Consider the following 25,483-nt stretch of genomic DNA (forward strand, 5'->3'; position numbering starts at 1 on the left):
AGCTTAAAATCTAAAAGGATCATCTCCACAGGACATAGTTTATTATCTGGTATATGGGGAGAACTAGCTAGGTGGTAAAGTGGATAGAGCACTCGGCCTGGAGTCAGCAAGATCTATATTCAAATTAGGCCTCAGATACTTACTTAAAAGCTGTGTGACCCTGGGCAAGTCACTTAACCCCTACCTCAGTTCCTCATCTGTAAAACAGGGACATACTGGAGAAGGAAATGGCAAAACGCTCCAGGATCTTTGCCAAGAAAACTCCATGGAGTCATGTAGAGTCGGACACAACTAAACAACAACAAAGTAAGTAAAAGCCAAGATTAAGCTGGCCAGGCAAACTGCAATAATGTCAAGCCAGAGGACAAATATTTTAGGTGACCAGCCACTGTTGTGTCCATTCTCACTCCTAGAAATGGGCAAAAAATGCCTGTTACCTTGCACAAGTAGCTGTGGTGCAGCTATCTGTGTGACCTTGGACAAGTCACTTAACATCTCTTGGCTTCAGCTTCCTTATTTTTAAAATGAAGGTGCTGGTCAGAGATGTCTAATCCCCCTCTGCAAAACTCCCAAGTGTGGTGGAGTCAGATTAAAATGTAATTAGAAAATGTTTTTTAAAATAAATAAAAATATAATAAAACAGAGAGAATGCTGATTTGTGGTTTTCTAGGTCACTGTGTGGCCAGCAGGGATCTGCTTGTTTGAAGTTTACATCACTGGTGGAGATGACCTCTGGAGTCCATCCTAGTTCTAAGTCTGTGATCTCCAACCAGGGCTGACCTCCTGCCACTGTTACTTACAAGACCTTGTATTATTTGCCGAGGCCCTGGTTCCTTCATAGTCATAATATCTGACATTTAAAGGTCCTTTCACATATGTTACCTTTCTATATTCTCAAAACTGCCCCCAGATTACAAGGGAGGAAAAGGAAGTTGGGAAAGATTCAAATGATTTGCCTAAGGTCATGTAGTGGTTCTCTGATTCCAAATTTAGAGTGTTTGTTCCATTATACTTGCACTGCCTCTTGGAAGGTCTCACTCAGTTCTAACATTGTAGAGTTTTTAAAGTCTCCATTAACCTCAGGGGTATATCCAAGAAGTCCAAGAAAAGAAAGGGGGCTGCATCTTCAAGTACAACATTTCTAATAGAGCTGACACAGAACACCAACTCTTCTCAAGAAAGGGAGGCTGTGAGCCCCAGACCAGCACTTCATACCTCTATTTGTTAAGACTAATCTTTCAGGAGATATTGCCTCACCCCAACAAGGGGATTCGGGGAGGGGTTGCCCAGCAAGGGACAGTCATTAAATTAGCAAACTTGGAAAGAACCACAGCCCATTTCCCTCTATGAGAAGAGCCATTTACTCTAGAGAAGTGGAAAAGAATGTCTTTCATTCAATGGTTCCTGAAAGGCCTAGCCACACTGAGAAGGCCCTAGACCACACTACCTGCTGGTGCTCCTAGGACATGCCACGCCTCTAGGAAATTTAAGAACACTGTGCGGTGGTGATGATGGTGTTGGCCCTGGGATTAGGGTCCAAATCCTGCCTCAGATAGCCTCTCAGAACCCTAGTTTGCTCATATGGAAAATGGGTCTAATGCTACCTACAATAATGTGAAAAGTACTTTGCAAACTTTAAAGTATTATATAAATAGGAGTTATTATTAGTAAGCATTTATATAGAGCCTTAAAGTTTGCAAAGTGCTTTACATATGTTAACTCGTTTGATCTTCACAATGACCCTGTCAGGTAGGTACTGTTATTATCAAAATTGTACAGATGAGGAAACTGAGGCACCAAGGGATCGCCCAGCTAGTAAATGCTAGTAAATCCTAGAAGAAAGGTCCTGAGATCTGCTAGGGCAGTACCCCCTAGGCCTGGGCAGTGGAGCAGATTGAGCGTTAGTACCTGAAGATCCCTTCTGGGCTAGAGAAAGAAAATGGTCTGCCATGTCCTTGGCATGCCGGTGCTCCTCGGTGCAAGAGCTGCACAGCCATCGGTTGCAGTAGGTACAGAGAATGTGTGCCGGTCTCTTCTCCTTGCACTCGGAGCAGCTCTGAACAAAGTGGAAGGAGAGAGGTTGGGGAGGAGAAGAAAGGAAGCAATGCAATTAAATGTCCACATAATTACAAGTCTCTGTCTCCAAAGAGCAGCTAGAAGGTTCCCTCCTTAAGAGACCGAATGCTGGTTCTGCTGAGTCCTCTACTAATTGGGAGCACGTTAATTAACAAAGAGCCTTCTCAGCCCACGGAGATGGGTCTGGGGCTCCTCTGCACCACGCTGTGAGAAGAGACCTGGTGGGGGGGGGCAGGAGGCAGGTGGATGCTTCCTCCCTGTGCTCAGCATGCAGGTGGTTGCCATGGGGCAGGTGCCTTTCGGGGGTTCTGACAGAAGGGCTTGGGGGAGGGGGGCATGCAGCTGTCCAGAGCTCATGGGCTGACTATGTCATGCCTGGTAGTGTGGGGGAGCCAGCACTGGGGGGGGGGGGGTCTGTGGGCAGCTATGGGGCAGCAGCTGTATTCCTTCGTCTATAGCATGATGATTGTCCGTAACGGGCTTTGTAGCTGGGGGTCTGCCACTGAAGGTATGGGCATGGTGGGCACTTTCGCCTGGGGCCTTGGGAGAGATATCACTGAGAGTGTATGCACTTCAGGATCTGTATAACTGGTGGAATCAAACCCAACCAACAGAAACCAAAACACACCAACTTTTTTCTAGAATTGAGCAAAGTTTGGGGCAATCATCCTTGATTCATTCATTCATCACTCATTCAACAAATAAAAAGTGCCACTATGACAGCAGCAGAAACTGACATTTAAAAAGAGCAGTGCAATCCTTTTAGGGTGCACAATTTAATTAGGATGCGAGCTCTCTGTCCCCAGACTTCAGGGCACCCTGTGGAGGGGACCCAAAGACTTAGAGAGTCAGCGACCCGGAGCAATGAGAGGCTTGGTGGTTCGATCACTCATGCAGCACATCAGTTGGAGGGACCAGGGCTTCTTAACTGAGAGCTTTTCTGTCCTCTACCCTGAGCTGTTTCTCAAGCAATCAAGAAGCATTTATTAAGTGCCTACTATGTATTAGGCACTGTGAGACATGCTAGGAGTACAAAAGGCAGGAATCAAACAGTCCCTTAACAAACTTACATTCTTTATATAGATAGAGATAGATATCACACACATACACACATATACACACATATACACATATATATATATATGCATATACACACACAGACATATAAACATATATAAAAGGGAGACAGGCACCAGCAGCTTGGGGAATTAAGAAAGGCTTCTTGTAGATGTCTCTGAGCTGAGCCTTGTAGGAAACTAGGAATTCTAAAAAGCAGAGGTGAGGGGCAATAGACTCTCTCCATTTCCTCTCTTCTCTCTCCACCTTTGCAATTTGACTTCAAGCCCATCACTTAACAGTACTCCTTTCTCGAAAGTTACCAATGATTTTATTCACTGAGTCTCCATCCTAATTGCCCTACCTGCTGCATTTGACTCAGCTAACAACCCTCTCTGCTGGATACTCTCTTTTGGGACATTCATCATCTATATGCGGCTCCTTACTCCTCCCTCATCACTGTGGGTATTGCCCAAGGCTCTGATCTAGTCCACCTTACTCTTCTCTCTTTACACTCCTTCAGTGTACTCATGAGCATCCAAGACCACCAGCACGCGGCACAAAAGAGCTATGGCCTCCCTCACTTGGGTTGTTCCGGTTACAGTGCTGGGCCAAGGTGCCTCCCAGAACAGCCCTGAGGGTTTCTTGGCTGACCAGCTCTACTCACCTCTCAGATCAACCATTTGTTTTCCAGATGAAACTTGGTAAAAATCTCCTGACTTCTGTAATGAGTGGACATGGTCACCAACCAAAAGGCAAAGCACAGGAGAGGGTAAGCCTGAATGTTTGGTCTCTCTCACAACAAAAGGGAGTTTTAATGTGGCGCCCCCAGGGGCTGGAACAGAAGTGTATTTCACCAATGGCCACCATTCCACTTCAGATGACTCCCTCTGAAGACTTGGAGCATAGGTACAAAATAATCATAGAGAGAGGAGGGAGGTGTTTCATCATTCATTTTCCAACCTGCCACCCCTTGGCTTTCTCATCCAATCCAACTAACTCCTGGAATGAAAATGCACACCCCTTGGATATGAATAATCCTCAGGGCCCAAAAAAGACCAGGCCTCTGAAGCCCCATGAAGGACATCTTTCAGGACCAAGGTTAGATAGCAAAACTGGAGAAGTGAAAAACAATGGATATATTCTACCTGGAAAACAGGCTAAATTCTCCCTCTGACACATATAATGGATAGAGCACTGGGTCTGCAGTCAGGAAGACCTGAATTCAAATCTGGCCTCAGACACTCACTAGCTGTGTGACCCTAGACAAGCCACTTAACCTCCATTTGCCTCAGTTTCCTCATCTATAAAATGGAGGTGTAAATTGTAAAGCATTTAGCACAGTGCTGTTAGCTATTATCACCATCATCATCATTATGATTCACTGTGTGACTATTGGCAAGGGATCGAGTCCCTCTTAGACCCAGCTGACTGATGTTCAAGTTAGACATAGAGAGTAGTCTAGGAGGCTTATTTCCCATATGGTGAAACTTCCATTTGTCAAGCCATGAAATCGACCTATGTTGTTTTAAAGAAATAGGCGGTGTAACCTATGTGGATGACACATGGCCATCTATTTTCTTTTAAGCTAATGATTTTTATGTAACTATTGAATAATGTTAGTTGATAATTGACTCCTATTACCAATACTTAGAACCCTCCTATCCAAATTGTGTCTTTGCAACATGGGCCTTTCAGCCTATGTGAATTTCTTAATAGCTTACTTGCTAAATGATTGCTTCATTATCTGAGCATCTAATAAACATACAGAAGAAAACAAGTGAAGAGGCTGTAAATCCACAATAGGAAACTCAATAGTGAGAAATGGGGCAGTAGACATATTAGTCAATGTATTTCAGGTAAATTTAATAGTCCCACCAACAACAGGAGAAGGAGATTTGGTGGAGACAAGCAATATGAATGGAGTCGTGGGTTTGGGCAAATGGGTAAATGAGCTTCCATGAGGGAAATCAAAAGTCCAACACTAATATTCTTGAGTAAGAAAATTTCATGAGTGAGAAAAGCAAATTAGGTACAAGAATTGACAGGGCAATAAAGGAAACACCTTAATATTGTCCCCGAAGGACCTCCAAGTACAAAGGCAGACTATGCAATTACTATCCCTTGGACAACTATGGGAATATGCTCACTAGTCACTTGGCTGTTATGCCTTGGTTAGTTTCAGTGACTTTAGTCATGATGAATTGGGTCCCAGAAACTTTCTGAAGTAGATGAATAGGCAATGGGGCACAGGGTTTAGGGTCAGAAAACATAGGTTTGACTCTCAGCTCTGCCTTTCCCTAGCTGTGCGGCCTTAGGCAAACTACTGAATCATTCTGAACATCAGTGTACTCATCTCCCAGATGGGTACCCTAATGTTGGTCCTACCAACCTCTCAGAATTGTTTGGAGAACCAAGTGAGATGAAATGAGAGACAATAAGACTGTGTCCACTGGGAGATGCAGTCTACATGAGATGATTTATTATTTTCCCCTGGATCCCCACTTACCCTGGCCATTATGGAATATGTAATAAAGAAACTCTGGAGAAAGAAATGTTCAGCTACATCTCTGGTAATGCAGGTCCATAGGTAGATGGGGCAGGAGGTGATTCCTGAGTAAGGGAAAGAACAGAGAAAGTCAAGTCAGTGTACCAGGTCACCATTAGGGCAAAAACACAGAGCTCTCCTATATTGGGCCTAGGAGCTGAGTTCAAACAGCTACTCCTTTGGGAAGGCAAAGGAGGGTCAGCACTATTCAGCTATAGTGACAAGCCAGCCTTTGGAAGGAAATTCAGAGTGACTTCATTGTACAAAATTTCTGCAAAGCTCTAGCACCTAGGTAGAAAATAGCACAACTCAATTGTACTTAGGATCACTGGGTTTAGACCAAAAAGGGACAGTGGAAATCTAGTCTCAGTCCCATTGTTTTACAGGTGAAACTAAGACCCACAAAAGGGAAAGGAACTCGTTCAAGGTCACAGAGCTGGTAAACAAGAGAACCAGAATTTGAATCCAGGTCTTCTGAAGTCCAGTGGTTTTATCACCACAGCATACTGCTTCTTAGAGTGGTCATGGTTAATTCCTTTCCTCAAAGAGTTTGAAGTAGAGTATGAAGAACCTGGAAAGATGATGTATCATTCCCATGCTTTGAACTTTGAGCTAAGAGCCTGACTAAAAATCCACAAATGATTTCTTTTTTGAGGGTTAACATTGCCACCCTTCCCCCCCCTGCCCCCCGCCGCAAACTGCCTCTTTCTGTGTTGAGTCAGTAGGGCACCTTAGGCCAGGCCAGCAGAAATGTTAGGGTCAGCAGTATTTTCAGAGGTACTTTCATGGCCTCTGAGCTATGATGCATCACAGGGACTCATTCACAGTGCTTCTAGGAAGTGCTGGTAACAAAAGGCAGTCAGATATTGATTCACACTAATTAACAAATATACAATAAATAATAATTACTTGATCATCTTGGAATAGAGGGAACAACAACAACCAAAAAAAAAGGAACAGAGGGAATATCTCAGGCTCACTACACTTCTGTCTGTGCATCTAAAAAATACCAGAGCTCCATGCAAAGTTGTAAGACACCAGGAGCTTGTATTTGGGTACAAAGTCAGAAAGGGAATTTGGTCCTGGCAGTTAACAACAATTTTTCCCACCTTATCCCTTAATTCCAGCTACAAATAATAGCTAGCATTCACATAACACTTGAAGGTTTGTAAAACATTTGATAAATATTATGTCATAGCCACTAGGGACTTCAGACCCTCAATGGCTTATGTGACAAAGAAGACTTTACAGTGAGTGAAAGGGTCAAGAATGACCACAAATGTATCTCCATGAATTTAGGGAAAGAAACCCCTTTTGAGCCCACGTGGAACAGCAAGAAACCTACCTGGTAAAGGAAGACAAACTTCTCTGACTATTCTCTTCAAGAGATTACCTCCAATGTCATTTCTATCAAGCTCTCCCTGGTAATAGGAAACAGAGAAAGCCTGGGTAACACAAATATACAGATGATGTCATTTCAATCAATATTTTCCAGCTTGCTAAGCCTTTCCCCAGAACTGTGATTTCTTTTCACTTCTCTTGTCTGTACATTTTGAAGAGATGTTGAGGTAGAGAGGGGTTGTGAGGATTCTAAATTATCTTCCCACTTCTCAATTATCCTTTGAGTACCAGAAAACTGACTTGGCATCCTGCTGTTAGCAGGCAGCGATATCCCCATGTAGGTAGTGCCTGGGAGAATGTGCAGAAGAGGAGACCATGCCACTGCAGTTTTTTCTTTCACTCTGACACAGATGAATTACTATCTTTTTAGTGAGTAGCTTTTTACAGTTTCTTTGAAGTTCTTGATCTCTTTTCAGTAATTTAGCTTCATTAGCAGAGGGAAAGGGGAAAAAAAGAATTAAATCACTTGGATGCTACCTCCTTCCCCAAAGTCCAACTGTAGGCTGGTAGATTTTAGAGCCAGATTTAGAAATAGAAGAAACCTTTGAGGTTATCTAAGTCACCACCTCATTTGACTGAGGAGGTAAGTGAAGCCCTAAGCAACCCCTCATTGGATGAATAAGAAACTGAAGCCAAGAGGTTCTGAGTAACTTGTCCAAGGGCACACAAGTAGTAAGTAGCAGAGTTGGCATTTGAATGGAGTCCTCTGATTTTCACTAATTTGCAATTCAGAGTTTTTTCAGTTCTACCAAGTTGCTACCCCAAGGCATTCTGGTAGTGTGGCACCAGCTTTGGGAGGTCCCGAACCAAGCTGGAAAGCAGCACTGACCCAGCAATGGACTATCCATTTATTGTCTGAGGACCAGTCCTGTTAAGGGCAGAAACCCCCTCACTAGAAGCCTGGGCACAAAGGGAAGAGTTGGGGTGACTACAGGAAGTTAGGATGCACAATCTGCTAAGGTGTAGAGGGCTCGGGATCTGTAAGTACACATACTCACCAAAGTATAGATTTTTTTAAAAATTAAGACAGTCTCAATTCCAAACCCTCCCTGCTCTCTTCTGCCCCTCCTTTGGGAATTGTGCTTGAGCATAGGTAGAATCATAAGGGAGCTATCCTTCCTCGTGGTTCCGGAGATCCTCCTCTAGACCAGCCACTATTAGTTGCTATGAGACCTAGCCATGTGCATGGCTAGGAAAAAGATGGTAATACTTCAGACTCCCAAAAGCCTCTGGTGAGATGAGAGGTGATAACCACCCTCTTCATTGAACTTAGCATGTGAGGCAGCTACAGTATGATAAAGAAAGGGGTGGTCTGAGACTTTCTAGCTTCGTTGCTCTTGAAAAAGACAACTTCTCTCAGTCTCAGCTTCGTCATCCGCAAATAGGAATAATAACATATGCATCATATAAATGGGGATAGTAATAGCACCTATCTTCCAGGGTTGTTGTGAGGATATAATGAGATATTATATTATAATTTATAACATATATTATATATTACATTATAAATGAGATGTATTATAATTTATAACATATATTAGATATTATATTAAAAATGAGATATTGTATTATAATTCATAACATATATTAGATATTATATTATGAATGAGATATTATATTATAAACTTTAAAGTGCTATATAAATGCTAGCTATCCTTACTATTGTTGTTATTGTTACTTCATAGAGTTGTGGAAAAATGTTCTGCAAATCTTAAATTGCTATATAAATATGAACTATCCTCACTGGAGACTATTTCTCCACTTAATTTCAAATAACCACATTTAAGAAGAGAAAAGACATGGATAATCCCAAAGAATCTACATAGACAGCCCATGGCACAGTTTTTTTTTTTTACACAGATAGGCACTTAATAAATACTGGACTTAGTTTAATTTGTCTCTGACCCCTCCAGTGCTCCCTACCAGTTATTTTCTTTCAGTCCACATCAATGGCAATAGCAGGAGACGGCTTCTCCTAAAGGTACCATGTGAGAGAGAAAATTCAGCCTAAGATCAAGAAGTAACTGGAAATGAACCACTAACTGGATAGTTCCACCTAGAAGTATAACGAAAGGAGGAGTTTTTCCTGGTTAATAACCAGCATACATGCATGTACTGTTGATAACGTATGCCCTGAACTCATCCTGTACATTACTGGGCCAGGATAACAAGTGGAAACCTACCAAAGAGCATATTTGTTTAGGAGCGCAGCTGAATAAAAGGAACACTGGCCTAGACCTCAGGAGAGAGAAAGAACAAAGCGGAGTTCTGGATTTGGGAACCCAAAGATGAGTTTCAATATATTCTCCATCACCTCGTCATTGTTGCTTGGCCATGAGTGTTATTTTAATTTTCTGGGCCTGAACTTTCTCATCTGTAAAATGAAAATCATACCTGCAATGACCTTCTTCCTGTGCATATTGTGACAAAAGTGCTTTTAAAGTGCAAGAGAAATGTGTATTGTTATTTAGTCCTGGCTGTGTGTCTTTGGGCCAGTTGCTCAGGTTTCCTAAGCCTCAACTTACTTCTTCATAAACTGAGGAGGGAGCACCAAATGATCCCAAAGCTCCCTTCCAAGCAAGCAAGCAAGCAATCACCAACTTGCTTTTATGTAGCCTAACCCTATACTAGGCACTAGGGAAACATAGACAAAAATAAAAGCTTGTCCTCAAGGAGGACAAATTCTGACATTCTATGATTTTAGATTTTTAAATTGTAATTTTCAAATACTACTAGACACTTTAATAGTTGTGCCCGAAATACTAAATCTTTCAGGTTATAGCTAAAAATCAATGAACTCGGGATTAGTCTCTTCCCTGCTTTCAGGCAAGACCAGATCAAAAACTTAGATCTAATAGTTTGCCATAATATAGCACCATTCTTCCAACCACAGAAATGTTTTAAAATAGTATAAAGGCTCAGCTTCTCTTCACCTCAGAGTTGCATTATGAATGGCATTTCCTCCAGTTGTTACATCATTATCAAACTAATATAAAATAGCCAAAGTGTTTCTTAATCATAAAGGACTATACAAATGCGAGCTATTGTTACTTCAATTCTGGCAAGCTAATTGACCGGGAAAGGAGGTTGGCTAGCCAAGCAGAGGCAGTGAAGGATAGCAGGTGGCCAGCCTACATATTTCATTGGCATCCATGAAATGTCAAGAAATCTGGAGGAAGGTCCCTATCACATTGGTTAGGTCCCCTATGGAAGGTTTATAGCAAGACATGGACAAGAGTTGTAGAGGAAAAGAAAGCAGGCCCCACACCAATGAGATCAAAGACCCACTGAAGTATCACTATCAATGTTGTATGTTGTCTCCCACATTAACATGAAAGTTCTCTGGGAGCAAAGGCCAGGTTTTTGCTTCCTTTTTGTGCCCCTAGAACTTAGCACAGTGCTTGACACCAAATAAACACTAAATAAATGCTTGTTGATGGATTGAACTGATGCAGAGTGAAGCAAGGAGAGCCAAGAAAACAATATACACAATGACTGCAGTAATATAAATGAAAAGAACAATAACCCCAAAGCAATCAAAAATTAATCTTGCAAAATTACAAAGAACAAGCTTGACTCCAAAGAAGAGTTATGAGAAAACACTTCTTCAAATTCCTTTACAAAGGAAGTAGGTTCTCAGGTATAAAACACTGTATACCTCAGATTTTCTCATCTGTTGATAGCTTTTGCTGATTTTTTTCTTCCTCTTTTCTTTTCTTTTTTTTTTTTTTAAGTGAGGCAATGGGGGTTAAGTGACTTGCCCAGGGTCACACAGCTAGTAAGTGTTAAGTGTCTGAGGCCGGATTTGAACTCAGGTACTCCTGACTCCAGGGCCAGTGCTCTATCCACTGCGCCACCTAGCTGGCCCCCTCTTTTCTTTTAAAAAGTTCTTTGTTATAAGGCTCTCTGGAAGGGCAAGGATTAGTGGTATAGGAAAAAATATATAGTGTAAAAACAAAAGATATCAATAAAATTTCCTTTAAAAACAAAGAATGTAAGCTCCCTGAATTCATATTCATAAACTGAACCTAGCATAAGGTTTGACACACAGTAGGACTTAATAAATATTTGCTGATTGGTTGCAACAGTAACTACTGCTGGGGGCAGCTAGGTGGCACAGTGGATAAAGCACTAGCCTTGGATTCAGGAGGACCTGAGTTCAAAATCTGGCCTCAGACACTTGACACTTATTAGCTGTGTGACCCTGGACAAGTCACTTAACCCTCACTGCCCCGCCAAAAAAAAAACACCCCAAAACAGTAACTACTGCTACACAGCAAGGAACTCCTCAGTGAAGAGAACTATCTGATTCATCCAGAATGATGCTAATCAGGATGAGGGAGGGAGGATGCTCAAGAAGTTACTCAGGGAATAGAAATCCTGAACAAGTAGAAGCTGAAAATCAGAGAGAGGAGTGCAGTGAGAAGAGCACTGGAGAAAGGGTCTGGTGACCTCAGGGCTACTACTTATTAACTCAACAACCAGACAAGTGACTTTCCCACCTGTAAAAGGAGGCAAGGATCATCCTTGCCTACACAAAGCTAATTGGGGCCACTGGGTGTGTGCTGCTGAAGTGGGGGGAAAGTCTTTTTTATCAACACTAAAACGTTTTTTCTTCTTAATCACCTGAGACGAATAGAGAAGCTCATACTACATGAGAAGAGCATCCTGGAATGAATCAGAAATCACAACTGAACCCCTCCGGAAAGCAGGGAGCACATTAAAGTGTCAAACAGATATGCTAGGAAGCCTCACCAAAGCACCCTCGCTGGCATCCCGGCTCTCTCCCTGATACACACTAAATGTGGAGGGAGAAGGATCACCTGATTCTGCTCTGGGGTCATTATTGGTGGAAATGTGATTCTAATTAGTTCCCCCAAAGGCACGGAGAGTTTCAGGAGGCAAGCTGGAATCCCATCACAAAAGCAAGGTCAGCAGAATTAGACTCAGAAAATAATCATTTTAGGCTATTTTTAAAAATGTGTTTATTTAATCATACAAATATTCGTCTACATCTCTGACCTCTCTTTAAAGCTCCAACTCCAAATACTTGCCAGACATTTCTGGTTGGACATCACACCAGTCATCTCAGAGAGATGAAAGGCTGGTATAGTGGATAGAGCTCTGGATTTTGAGTTATGAAGGCCTGCATTTGAAGTCTGCCTCAGACAATTACTGGCTGGGTAATGCTGGGCAATCATTTTGCCCCTCTAAGTTTCAGATTCTTCTTGCATAAGATGAGGATAATAATTGCAACTGCTTCACAGAGTTATCATGAGTATCAAATGAGATAAAAGCATTTAGAAAACTTTAGGGCACTATACACATGTGAATTATTACCTCAGACAACATCTAAAACTCTACTCCTTTCCCAAATCCATTCATCTTTTTGACATCACCGTATCTGTGAAAGACGCCATCCCTGTTTTCTCAGCTACTCAGACCAGGCAGTATTACAAGAGCCTCTTGTACAATCTTTGCCACATTTGTTTTTGGTTGTTGTTGTTGTTGTTGTTGTTGTTTTGGTGAGGCAATGGGGGTTAAGTGACTTGCCCAGGGTCACACAGCTAGTAAGTGTTAAGTGTCTGAGGCCAGATTTGAACTCAGGTCCTCCTGAATCCAGGGCCGGTGCTCTATCCCCTGCGCCACCTAGCTGCCCCAGTCCAGGTATAATTAAAACTCAGGTCTCCTGTCTCTGCCCTCTGTTAAATGTAGCACAGATGGGGGCAGCTAGGTGGTGCAGTGGATAGAGCACCGGCCCTGGAGTCAGGAGGACCTGAGTTCAAATCTGGCCTCAGACACTTAACACTTACTAGCTGTGTGACCCTGGGCAAGTCACTTAACCCCCATTGCCTCACTAAAAAATATAAAAATAAAAATAAAAATTATACCTGGACCACCACTGGGTAACCATAGAGTTATCAGATCCCTCCTCTAAAGGGAGAGAATTGCACTAGATGATTTCTAAAGTCCATCCCACCCCCAAGATTGTATGATTAGCCAATAAACCTGGTGCTTCACCCATCATGTCTCCTTCCCAACGCTTCTACCATCTTTGGGCTAAGCACTTCGAAGTTAGGAGTCATTGTGGGTGAGTCTGCTGGAGTGAGGGAGGAGCCTGGCAGAGAGCAATCTTTTACAATTTGTGTACTGTTTCCTGGAAGTGGTTTAAAAGTGTGAGCTCCTAAACAGCAGAGCCTTTGCAGGAACCCTATAGAAAGGAAAGCTTGGGGTTGGGAGGGAGAGAGCCTGGGTTCTACTTTTCCTCGGGCACTAAGCAATGCCAGACCTGGAGCCGTGACTCACAGAAAGTCACTTCCTCCCTCCAGGCTCCAGTTTCCTCATCTGTAAAATGTTAACTGTTGCCACTGAATCGAACGCTGACAAAAGCTTCTCCCAGATGTGAGAATAATACTTCTCTGATCGATAACAGGCAAAATTCCAGACACACGATAAGGATAGTGTCAGGAGGATGGAATGCATCTTGGGCCAAACTCTGGAAGGAGAATCTGACTTTTTCCCATCAGCTGGACATTTCATACATTTTTTTCTTAATGTCTCAGTTCCTTATAAAATCAAACTCAATTTTTTTCCTAATCAAAATGTTAACTTTCACACTAGAAAAGGACAAAGATTTCTTTTTCTCAGCTAAAAGTATTGTTTGAGAGAGAAAGTACTGTGTAAAACCAATAGAATATTTAGTTCTCCATTATTCTCCTAATAGTTCCAATCTGTTTCAAAAGTTCTCTGAGGTTCCACTGTTTTGAACACACCTCCTGTTAATTATCTTGATGCTCACATCAAGATGCCAGATGAACATGGGAGGCTTTGAAGACATTGTCTTAAAACCAAGAGATTGGCATTAATTCTATGCATGACTGAACCTCTACTGTCATCCTCCCTGGCAACCCAGATTCAGTCACCATTTTCCCTTGGGAAAGTACCATGTACACAGTTATGCCCACAAGGTGTTGTCTTCACCAGCTTTTGTTTCAAAAGCACATCTTGATCAGGGATAGAGTTAACTAAAGTAGATTTGCCATTGTATTAAACAAATTCAATCTAGCAAACAGTTACTGTCAATGATAACAATCTTCCATCCCCCAAGATGGGTGTTATCTGAAGTGCCAGTTGCCTGCTTTTTAACGATATTCTTCCCAAGACCGCGCTATTTCACAAAGAATTGGAGAATGTAAGAGTTGGACAAGACCTCAGAAGCCATCAAGTCAAATCTCTCACTGAAAAAGAAACCCTTTTAAGTCATCCTGCCATCTTTTAATTGAAGCCCTCTAGTGAAGATAAATCCATTACCTCCCAAGGTAACCCATTACATGTTTGGAGAGCATCAATTTTAGAGCACCATTACCTCAAGCCTGCATTTACCTCTTTGCACCACATTGGTCCTTAGTTTCTACCCATTGGAAACAATTATAAATTGCTGCAATTCTTCTAAGAGACCTTTCAAATATTAAGCCCTAAAAGTTAGCTAGCATGTTCTCCCTAAGCCCTTCTCTTCTCCAGGTGTAACATCCAATACTCCTATGGCAGGGACTTCACCATGAGCTCTTCACCATACTGGTCACACTCCTCTGGACATTCTCCAACTGATCAGAATCCTTCCTAAATTGACCACAATACTCCAGATTATTCTGACCAAGGCAGCATAGAGAAGGACTTCAGCTTCTTAATCCTGGACATGTCTAAATGAAATGTAAGGTAACATTCACTTTCTTGGCTGCCACATTACACTGTTGATTCATACTGTGGGTGTTTTCGGGGCTTTAGCCTCCCAACAGACCCACTATTTCTTCATCCAATTGAGTTACTCTGGCAGCAGACACACCACAGAAAAGCAACATTTGCTTCATGGGTTCCTGAAATACCAGTATGTAGTAATCAAAAACAAAACAAACAAATAAAAAAAAAACACTAAACAATGGCTGGTACCACTCTAGTAGGAGGGGAAAATCTGGCTAGCCACAAGGGAGAGGACTCGTCATATTAGGTCTAACCAATGACTTTTCCAAAAAAGGTGATCTTCTTTGACAATAGTATCCAAAGGGGGCGGCTAGGTGGCGCAGTGGATAAAGCACTGGCCCTGGATTCAGGAGTTCCTGAGTTCAAATCTGGCTTCAGACACTTGATACTTACTGGCTGTGTGACCCTGGGCAAGTCACTTAACCCCCATTGCCCCGCAAAAAACAAAAAACAAAAAATAAAAAAGACAATCATATCCAAGGGCATTTCATGGAAGGTCAAAGTGATCTTCCAAGCCATTCCTTTGAAAGGTTAAGGATGTACTGCCAACATCCTTATTTCAATGGCCCTGTTCTCTCCTTGCTATGGGTACTACCTCCACCAATGGCAGATCAAAACCCCTCCATTCCTTCTCACCCTGTGCAATATTCTTGTCCAAGTCTTTCCATAAATTTTCCTCCATAGAGAAGAAACCCAGGTATGCTGGAGGCCTTCCTCTGATTCTTTTAATACTCTCAGGACACTGCTGTTGCACTCAGTCTGTCCATCCCAAATATATTTCAGTCTAACCTCTCACTACTCACAGAATTCTGGAATCACAGCTCAGCAAGCTCAGTCCATAACTGAACAGGAACACCCCCTGCAACATCCCAAACAAGTAGCTGTTCCATCTTACCTAGTAGACCTCAAGAGAAGGGGAACTCTCTAACTCCTCAGAAAGAGTTAATTCCACTTTGGGACAATTCTCATTGTTAGATGGTGTTTTTTTTTCCATTCACAGAGCCCTGAAAGTTTGAGTCTACATTCCTAGTTCTGCCCTCTGGAGCCAAGTAAAACAAGTTTATTACTTCTAACTCAGAGATGCAGCATATTTAGTAGAAAGAGCACTAGACAAGGAATCAAGACAAGTCTGGGCTACAGTCCTGCCTCAGACACCCACTAGCTATGTAACCACTGGCTAGTCATGCTTAATGTCTCTAAATTTCAGATTACTCATCTGTAAAATGGAACTAACACCTGGAGAAGCTACCACAGAGGGCTGCTGTTACAATCAAATGTGATAATAAATGTACTTTGCAAACTTTAAAGTACTATCTAAATTGTGGCTATTGTTAGCCAAAGAAATCAATCCCACTGCTATGCCAAGACCCTAGATGCCTGGAGTTTATGGGTCCTAAAGAGTCAGAGTGTGTTTGTAAGTTTGAGAGGAGATGCTGGGTCCCAGGTCACCTTGGCACTGGCAAAGGTAGGGGAGAAAAGAGCTTGGTGTTCCTGATTTTCACTCTTGTCCTTATCAGTCTAGACCCCACTGGGCCTAGATGATGATTCTGTGATTCATTCAAGGAGCTGGGATATGAAACTCTAGCCTGGGCTGTTGGAAACTTTTATTCTTCACAAAGGTGTTTCCTGGCCCACCTCTTTGCAGCTGCTTCTTTAAATTTAATGATCCTTCTTGATGGGAGACTTTGGAAACTAGCTGTACAGACAGCCACAGACTAGTAGTGACTGTATACCTACCCCTCTCTGCGAGATACAGAATTCCCCACGCTCCTTTCCATCCCCTGACCCACAGACCCCTTCTCTGGCCTCTAAAGGTAGTCAGGCTAATGAAGAAGCCTTGGGAGAAGAAATAAACATGGGGGATGGGGGCATTTTCTGGTTCTTAGAATCCTTGACTTGGGGGAGGAGAGCACTCTCCTTTCTCCATTCCATCCCCCTTCCCCAACCCATCTGGGACTGTTCCTAAGGTCTCATGTGCAAGCATGCCTTGAATTCCAGTACGTGTCTGGTGTCAGGAAGAATGGAGGATATTTCAATGGAGCTTAAGAAGCTAGAATTTGGAGCACACAAAACCTTTAGGTAGGGAAAGGATCTCCATCCTCTATTTTATGTAGGATTTTGTTATTCTATTGACAACAACACAAACTCAGAGGCCACATCGATGCAGTATGGTGCAGAGAAGGAGAGATGGCCCTAGATTGGGAGTTAGAATTCCTGGGTTGTGACTCCATCACAAGCTTGTTTGGGGAAGTGAAAGAATAGAACTGCACATCATATCTGTCATCTGGAAAATGTGTTCATTAATTCCTGCTCTGTTGACACCATAGGGTTTTGTAGAGATCAAGAGAAATGGTGCATGTAAAGGGAGGGCTTGGGAAAAAACTGAAAGTGAGATAGCAATGCTTTTAGGTATTAAGGTAGCAGGCACTGGGAAGTGGCCTGGTGGTTATTAACAGAGTTTATGATCCAAAGGTTTGTTTAAGAAGGGCACTGGCAAACTCTAGTCTGGCAAGAGGAGGACAACCTGGTTTGTGAGAGGAATGGAGATCATGCCACAGAATAACTGGTTGAAAGAACTGAGGATGGACAATGTGGAAAAGAGTAGACTTGATGGGGAGCATGATTACTGTATTCAGGGGTTTTTTTTAGGAACTATCATGCAAAAAAAAAAAAGATTACATTTGTTTAGCTTGTCCCCAGAGGGCAAATTAGAGGAGAAGAGATGGAGTGAAGAAGCAAGTGATAGAAAAGAAAGGGGGACAGTTCCTAATAGCCAGTCATCCAAAAGTAGATTGACTTGCCTTGGAAACAGGGAGCTCCCCATCACTGGAGATTTCAGGTTATAGGATTTCATTTCTCTATCATATCCGATATGGCTGTGTGACCTAGGTCAGATCACTTCACTTCTTAGTTCCCCCACTCCCCTAAACTAAGACTGTAAATTGCAGAGACATAAGTGTTGACCTAAATTGGTAAGGAGAGTTTCCTCTCCTAGGAGTTACCTACATGAATGACATCATCGATCCAGTCCCTATCCCCATCTCCAAGGACAAAGAACTCACTATCTTCGAGGGCAGCCTGGATGACCACTTACCAGGAAACTGTGGAGAGAATCCTAGATGGGCAGCACTGCACTAGACGGATATTCTACTACTCCACCTGATATTCACTCAGCTAGTTAAATAAAGCCGTTATGCCTCACCTCCAAGTCTTCTTTTCTCCAGTCTAAACATCCTGCATTCCTTCCATCAGATTTTACATGGCACGGTCTCCAGTCTTCTCAGTTTCCTGGTTGTCCCCTTATGAGCTTACTCCAATTTTCTCGATGTCCTCCCTAAAATGTGGCACCCAGTCCTCAATACAATGCTCCCGGATGTAGTCAGCCCACAGATAATGACAGCGAGGGTATCACTCTCCAGAGTCAGCCTATAGCCACCTTAGCCTCGTTGGCTGCCTTGTCACACACACTGATGACCCCTCTACTAGATCCTTCTGCTGTGTGCAGCCTTCCTTTCCAGTCTAGTGATCATCTCATCACTCCTGCACAGATAAAACAAAAGCAAAATCAGTTTTAGGCCCAGCATCAAATTCACTGAGGAGATCTTCTACGGAGGATAGAGGAAAAGGCAAAGATCCGTTATACACAAGCTCCTAGGTATTTTGAATTACTTTTTTGCCTTCATATCCCTTTCCTCTTCACCTAAACTACATGTCCCTCAACCACACAGGGTAGAGAGACCTGCCTTATGCCCCTCTGTATGTCTAGGCCTAGGGCCAGCTAAGTGAAGCAGTGGAAAGAGCATTGGGCCTGGAGTTGGGTGTTCAAACCTGGCCTTGGACACTTGCTAGCTGCGTGACCCTGGGCAAGTCACTTAATTTCTGTCTGCCTCGGTCCCCTCAGCTGTGAAGTGGGAATAGCAATAGGCCCTGCCTCCCAGGGCTGCTGTGAGGCTTCAAATACATATCTGTAGAGCACACTGACACATAGTGCTTAGGAGGCACTCAACAAATACTGGGGTAATTGATTGCTACCCCATCTCAAATCCTGGTGTCCTAACTTAATCTGAGGACGCTGAAGATGGGTATTGATTACTGTTGTCGTGCTGAAAGAATTAAAAAAGGAAGTCACATGATAAGAATAAGTGGCCCACTGAGGGCAGCTAGGTGGTGCAGTGGATAGAGCACCGGCCCTGGGTTCAGGAGGACCTGAGTTCAAATCCGGCCTCAGACACGTGACACTTACTAGCTGTGTGACCCTGGGCAAGTCACTTAACCCTCATTGCCCCTCAAAAAAAAAAAAAAAGAAGTAGTGGCCCACCACAAAGCAGAGGTGGGGCATGTCAGGCCTGGCATGTCCTGCCTCAGTACGACTTTCTGTGCTCTCTACAGCTCTGGCTGTGTATGGTCCTGCCTCACCTGAGTGTTTAGACCCTTCATTTGTTACTGGGATAAGAGATGCATGGGAGGGAATCAGGCCTTATGCCAGAACTTCACAGAGGCACAGTCCATACTGGAGCTACGAAGTTAGCCTTGGCCATCCTCTGGCACTTTTCCTTGTGCTTCACAGCAAACACCTGAGGCAAGCTTCCTCCAGCCTAACTCTGCTAGGCTCCTGGCTCCAAAGCTGAGCTCCTTTGAGATGAGGAAGGAATATCTCAGGAAAGAAGCAAGGAGGTAGGGAATTCTTTTCACTCAAACTTGTTTCATCATCAGTTTGAACAAAGGCACACCAAATTTCCACTGTTTCAAAGTTAACATGGACCTAACCTGCTAACCTGGCAGCAGGATGCTACTGACTGGGAGACTAAAAAAAATGCCCTGTTCTAGATTTTACAGGGCACAGTGCAAGGAAAAAGAAGAATAATGTCGCAAGACCCCACTGTGACTGCAGAAGCCCCATAAAAGGTGCTCTATTATAATTTTTATTTAACATTTTAGAGCACATTTGACAGAAAAAGTATGTAATTGAAGTATGGACAACTCTTGATCATCCATGGGAGAATCACCTATGCTGTGGACTGTTCCCATCTTTTGCTTTCTCCCTGCCATTTATCAGCAGTTCCATCAGGACAGCATAGGGCCTTAAGAAATAAAGTGGGCCTCAAATCAAACAACTCTATTCAATATAAGACTTCTAATAATATAAGTCTTTTGAAAATAAACCAGGCATCTTCCTGGGACAGTGAGCCCCTCCACCCTAGAAATGTTCAAGCAGAGGACAGATGGGGATTTCTGACACTTGAGGTAGGCTGGATGTGAGAGCAAAAAGATTCATGATACAGGAAGGGGTTAGAGAAGACACCCCAGGGAGGTCTTTTCAAATACTCATCAAAAATCAGCCAAAATGTCTGAAGGGAGAGGAAGTTAAAACCAACAGCTAAAATGAGGTCTAGGAATTATCCTTGGAATTAAGTTATTCCTGATAACCCTGTTCCTCATGAGGAATGTCTGGCTAGAGCAGTCAGTCATAATGTTGCACAGTCCAGCTCCAGTGATAGAAGCATTAAGTAACATCGGATTTATTTCTCATTTGCAACAAATATTTTCCCTTCTCCTCATGTTTTCCCTAACCCCTGGTCTGTGTCTTTCTTTTGCTTTTATTTTGCACACAGGGCATATTTTTCCTATAAAAATGAAAATCAGTAAGTGTTACATTTGATTGCATTACTGGGTAGTTGTCATAACTCTTTTTTTTTACTGAGCTAAGAAAGATGTCTATTTGTGTCCTCAGAGTATTGAGGCTGTAAGCCCTAGAAGAATGGATGTCTTTAGGAGTCTGGTTACCTGGATGCTGTGTGAACTCCTCTCCTGAGTTCAGTTCTCTCTAAACCATAGCCTCTCAGAGTTCATTGCAAGAGCCACCTACACCAACCCATACTTGAGCAGGAATTCCCTCTACAATACCCCCCAAAATGGTCATCCAATCTCTGCTTGAAGATTACTGGGAATGGGAGAACTAGACCATTCTACTTTTGGAAAGCTCTGATTTGGGGAAGTTTTTCCTTATTGTGATCCAAAATCTCACTCTCTCCAACTTCTACCTAATGATCCAAGCATTGGCCCGTGGAGCCAAGGAGAAGTCTAATCCCTTATCCATGTGGCAGGTGAAGAGAGAAAGATCACTGATCTTCACATGGCAGAGTTCTGAGTCCCCTCACCATCCTGGTCACCTGATTCTGAATACTCTCTCATCTCTAAGCAAAGCAAAACCATCAAGGGCTCCTGTATGAGTCAGCGGGCTTCCTTGAAATGCTGAGCTAGTAGTTTTGTGAGATCTTGAGAGCTGAGAGTTCCGTGTTTTAAGTCCCAAAGATGGCCTTCTTTTTAGAGAAGAGTTGAATGGGACACAAACTAGAATAGAGCTTCAGAATACACAGATGAAGATCCTAATGATTTCTTATTTTCACTGGGTCTAATTTTCATAGATCCTATAGAGTTGAGGCTCTGAGATCCTGGTGAGTAATATCAGTTGTATGTCTAAACATACCTCTAGATGACTCCTGGCAAATGTGTGCAAAGCTGTAACCAGCATTGGGAAAATGAGGCACTGCCCCAGCATCTGGAGGCTGCACTTCCTGCCACTGTCCTCATCTCTTGCTTTACACCTCCCCTATCCTTCTACACTAGGAAATCAGTGACCCCGCCGCCCTCCACAGGGCCTCATCACCATGGTGCCACTAAAGGAGCTTGCCTTCCTCTGCCAACACAGAGGGCTCAGACTTCTTCCTTTTCTGTCACAATTGCACAGTGGTCATGCTGTCCTCTAGACAACTGCCATCCACGGCTACTGACCCCACAGCATGGCAACACATGGCAATCCCTCTACCCCTTCAATTCCAAGGTAAAACTATCCCTAGCAACTGTCCCGAGTGTATAAATACCCATGTGTGTTACCGGCTTTATTTTTGTAAAGTACCTTGTGTATACAACTGGGGAAGGGTTATGGAAGATATGAGACAAGTATATGTGAATGTAAAGGTACATATACGTATATACACAGATCAAACATCATGTGTTGCTGTGGAGTAGGATGGGGGCTCAAGAGTTCAAATGAAAATGACATAATCTATTAGAATATTAAAAGTACACATAGTTCCTGTGCTGTTTGCTAGCTTTCCCCTTGATGACATTCCTCCTCACTCCAAGTTTCCAGTCTTTCTTTATTCTCTCAGGTATTCATTCATTCATTCAACAAACATTAACTTCATGTTTTGTATAGAACAATGTATATTGAATGTGGGAAAAGAGCAAAAGTTAGGCAGGACATAGTCTATCCCCTCACGGACCTCACGTTCTCATAATAGAATATAACATAGATCCAGATTGCTATAGTACATAACATTGCAGGAGGGGTACAGAGCTGAGTGTTGTATGAAATCTGAAGGAAAGATCATTTCAAACTCATGAGAGTAGGACACCTTTCATGGGTGAGGTGGGGTTTGTATTAAGCTTCAAAGGATAGGTAGTAATTCAACAGATGAAAAGAGAGAGGGAAAATATTCCAAACACAAGAAGTGGTGAGAGCAGAAACAAAGAAAGGAGAACACCAAGTATAAAAAACTGAGATATGGGATATCTAATTTGGTTGGAGTGTGCAGTAGTAAATGGAAGAGAGCAATATGACATCATGCTGTGAGATGATAAAAGATGAGAACAGTCAATGTTGGAGGGGTGGTGGAAGGTTGGGCACACTAATACACTGTTGGTAGAGCTATGAAATGGTCCAACTATTCTGGAAAGAAATTTAGAATTATTCAAAGAAAGTAACCAAAAATATCCATAACTTTTGACCTAGAGATTCTACAGTGAGACATATACTTCAAGGAGGTCAATGACAAGAACAAAGATCTTATACATAAGAATCTTTATAGCAGCATTTTTTGTAATAGCAAAGAAATGAGAGAAAAATGGATACACATTGATTAGGGAATTGTTAAACAACTTTTGCTATATAAATGTAATGGAATATTACTGTGCTATAAGAAATTATTAATATGATAACTAGAAAAAACTATGAGAAGACTTACATGAACTGATGTAAAGTGAAGTAAGCAGAACCAGAAAAGCAATTTATATAATTACTACAATGGAAACAGAAAGCACAATGAAACTAAATGCTATAAAATCATAATGACCAAGCTTGGCCCTAAAAAAAAAAAAAAAAGATATGAGACAGCATCTCTCCTTATTTGCAGAGACTAATTTTTTTTCTTCTTTTTAAATATTTGTTATAATGAATAACTCTCTGGGGAAGGTATGGGAATGATACACTGGAAAACTTATGTATTGTAAAAACAAAATATGTGAATAAACATTTAAATAAAGATAATTTTTTAAAAGTAAGGTGGTGCTAAGTTATGGAAGGCCTTGAATACCAGGAAAAGAGGTTGAACAAAGTTGTTTTTCTAGCTGTGGAAACCTGCTCTTGGATGTACTCACAGGGAATTCTTTGAGGTAGGAAAAGACATGGATTTTAATCTTCCACAATCAATGGTCAGACCCTAACCAGAGCTTTAGGACCAGCTCTGGACACTAAAAATAAAGAGGAATGTGGTTGGGCAGCTAGGTGGCACAGCGGATAAAGCACCGGTCCTGGATTCAGGAGGACCTGAATTCAAATCCGATCTCAGACACTTGACACTAGCTGTGTGACCCTAGGCAAGTCACTTAACCCTTATTGCCCCATCCAAAAAAAAAAAAGGAATGTGGAAAACTTAAGAAGTTCAGAAAAGGGATACAGGTATGATTAAAGTCAGGGAGACAAGGGTGGAGAAAAGAGGTGACAGAAGCAACATAACAGCAGTCATCAAGTAATGCTCTTGAGGCCTCTGAGAATGATGACCAACAAGGGAAGAACAAAATAAAGATGAAGCTATAGCAAGAGGAAGTTTCACTGGAAGGGTTTCCTGACTCAATGTTCAATTCTCAAACGTAATGCTGAGGTCAGCCATGACTTTATAGGTCCTTGGGGATCCTCAAACACAGGTTATTTTCCCTGCTAGGATTGACTTTGGTAGTCCTACCTGGAAATTCCCAGACCTATAATTTCATCCAGCCTGGGATAGACCATATTTAGGAACACTGACTATACACAATCTGGGCTTTATATTTATTTATATTGGGTTTCACTTGTATGTCGAATTTATAAGAGGATTATTTTTTTTCTATTAGTGGATTTTCAGGGAGATTTTTGAGGTGGAATGTTATTTTATCTTTCTCCCTCAAAGACAGCTGACAAAAAAAAAAAACCTAAAAATAATAGCAGACAAGGGAGAAAGGCTTAGAAAACTCTTGTGGGTCCCCTTCAGTCCCAAGATTCATGGAGTAGTGGTTGTACAAATCCTTGTGATTAACATAAGGGCCTTCTTATGAAGAGCTCAGAGCCGCAAAAGAAATGTAGGAATTTCTATTTCAGAAAGAGGGAGGCAGAGCTTGAGATTTTCTCTCACTTGGCTGCTACTGCTGTTAATGTTAACATGTCTGGTTAACCATGAAGAAGGAGCCCTTATATGAGGACTCAGCCCAAGTTTACTGCTGCCACCACTGGCATCTGGACCACAGTATTTGCCAACCATGAAAAGGAGGTGAAGCTGGCATGTAGCTCTGATAAAACTTAGAACTTTTAGTCCAGGTAGGATCATGGTGACAAAATACTGAAAAGAAGTTTAATCTCAATTGAGTGAAAGTTCAAAGAACACAAAAGACAAAGTGGAGCCAAATAAAGTTTCTAACCTCAATTTGTGGAGCATGAATGTGTCAATTGGTTTTTCATGCAGCATTGTAGCTTTAAGGAAAGACCAGCCTAGTTTACCTCCTGAAATGGGCCCTTGCACAGGGTACCTAAGAGGCAGCATAAAGGAAGAGAAAGAACCCTGGACTTGAAGTCATAATCCCAGCTCTGCCACTTACTAGACACTTACATGTGACCATGGGTCAAAGGCATTAAATGTTTCTTCATCTATAAAATGAAAAGATGGTGCTGGATAGCCTATGTGGTCATTTCCAACCCTGAGGATGGTAGAGGTGAGGCAACTCTTCCCCTTTTTGTAGGTAGGAAAGTCATGTCCAGAGAAATAAAAATGACTTGCCCAAATCTATCTAGAAATTAAGCTTACCCCCAAAGAACACTGAACAGCTTGCCTGATTGACTCTGAGGCAATGCCCTCCCTCTGTCATCATGCACAAGTCACATTACCTTCCCATGCCTCAATTTTCTATACATAAAGTAGAAACAACACATTACACCTGTTTGCTAAGATATTCACGAAATCTACAACTCTGGGTGCAGTGTTTGATAGTTTTACCTTCTAGTCCCAAAGGTTTCATTAAAATCCTGTTATCCAATATCCCTAGCACATGGATCACAGAAAAGGGGGGCAGGAGCATTTTATATATAAACTACCAACTAACTATCACATCCCTGAAAAGTAAAAACATCTCTACTGAATCACAGAAATTCTCCTGGCTTCTCTTCCCAATGATCATAAAACAGTCTCAATACTGATGTCAATTCCACAGACTTGCTAGACATCCCCCATGTAAGCAGACAAGGTCTCTGGGTCACCCAACCAACCAACAAAATAATGCAACCCCCTCCCCATCCATGTGACCCAAGTCACATCAACAGAACAGAAGCCTCAACCT

The 25,483-nt window shown here is 42.3% G+C and overlaps 1 protein-coding gene across 1 annotated transcript in view; it reads right to left on the bottom strand.

The window, feature by feature from the left end:
* TRIM66 (tripartite motif containing 66) overlaps positions 1-25,483 on the bottom strand; it is a 127,682-nt gene that overhangs the window by 63,438 nt on the left and 38,761 nt on the right. The window contains exons 4-7 of the mRNA XM_043972397.1: positions 18,042-18,379; positions 7,026-7,101; positions 5,642-5,745; positions 1,909-2,056 (exon numbers count right to left, since the gene is read on the bottom strand). Of these exons, the coding sequence (XP_043828332.1) occupies positions 1,909-2,056; positions 5,642-5,650 (157 nt within the window). The 5' untranslated portion in view covers positions 5,651-5,745; positions 7,026-7,101; positions 18,042-18,379. The remainder of the gene's footprint in view (positions 1-1,908; positions 2,057-5,641; positions 5,746-7,025; positions 7,102-18,041; positions 18,380-25,483) is intronic.

This window comes from Dromiciops gliroides, chromosome 6 (assembly GCF_019393635.1).
Source record: "Dromiciops gliroides isolate mDroGli1 chromosome 6, mDroGli1.pri, whole genome shotgun sequence".
Taxonomy (NCBI): domain Eukaryota; kingdom Metazoa; phylum Chordata; class Mammalia; order Microbiotheria; family Microbiotheriidae; genus Dromiciops; species Dromiciops gliroides.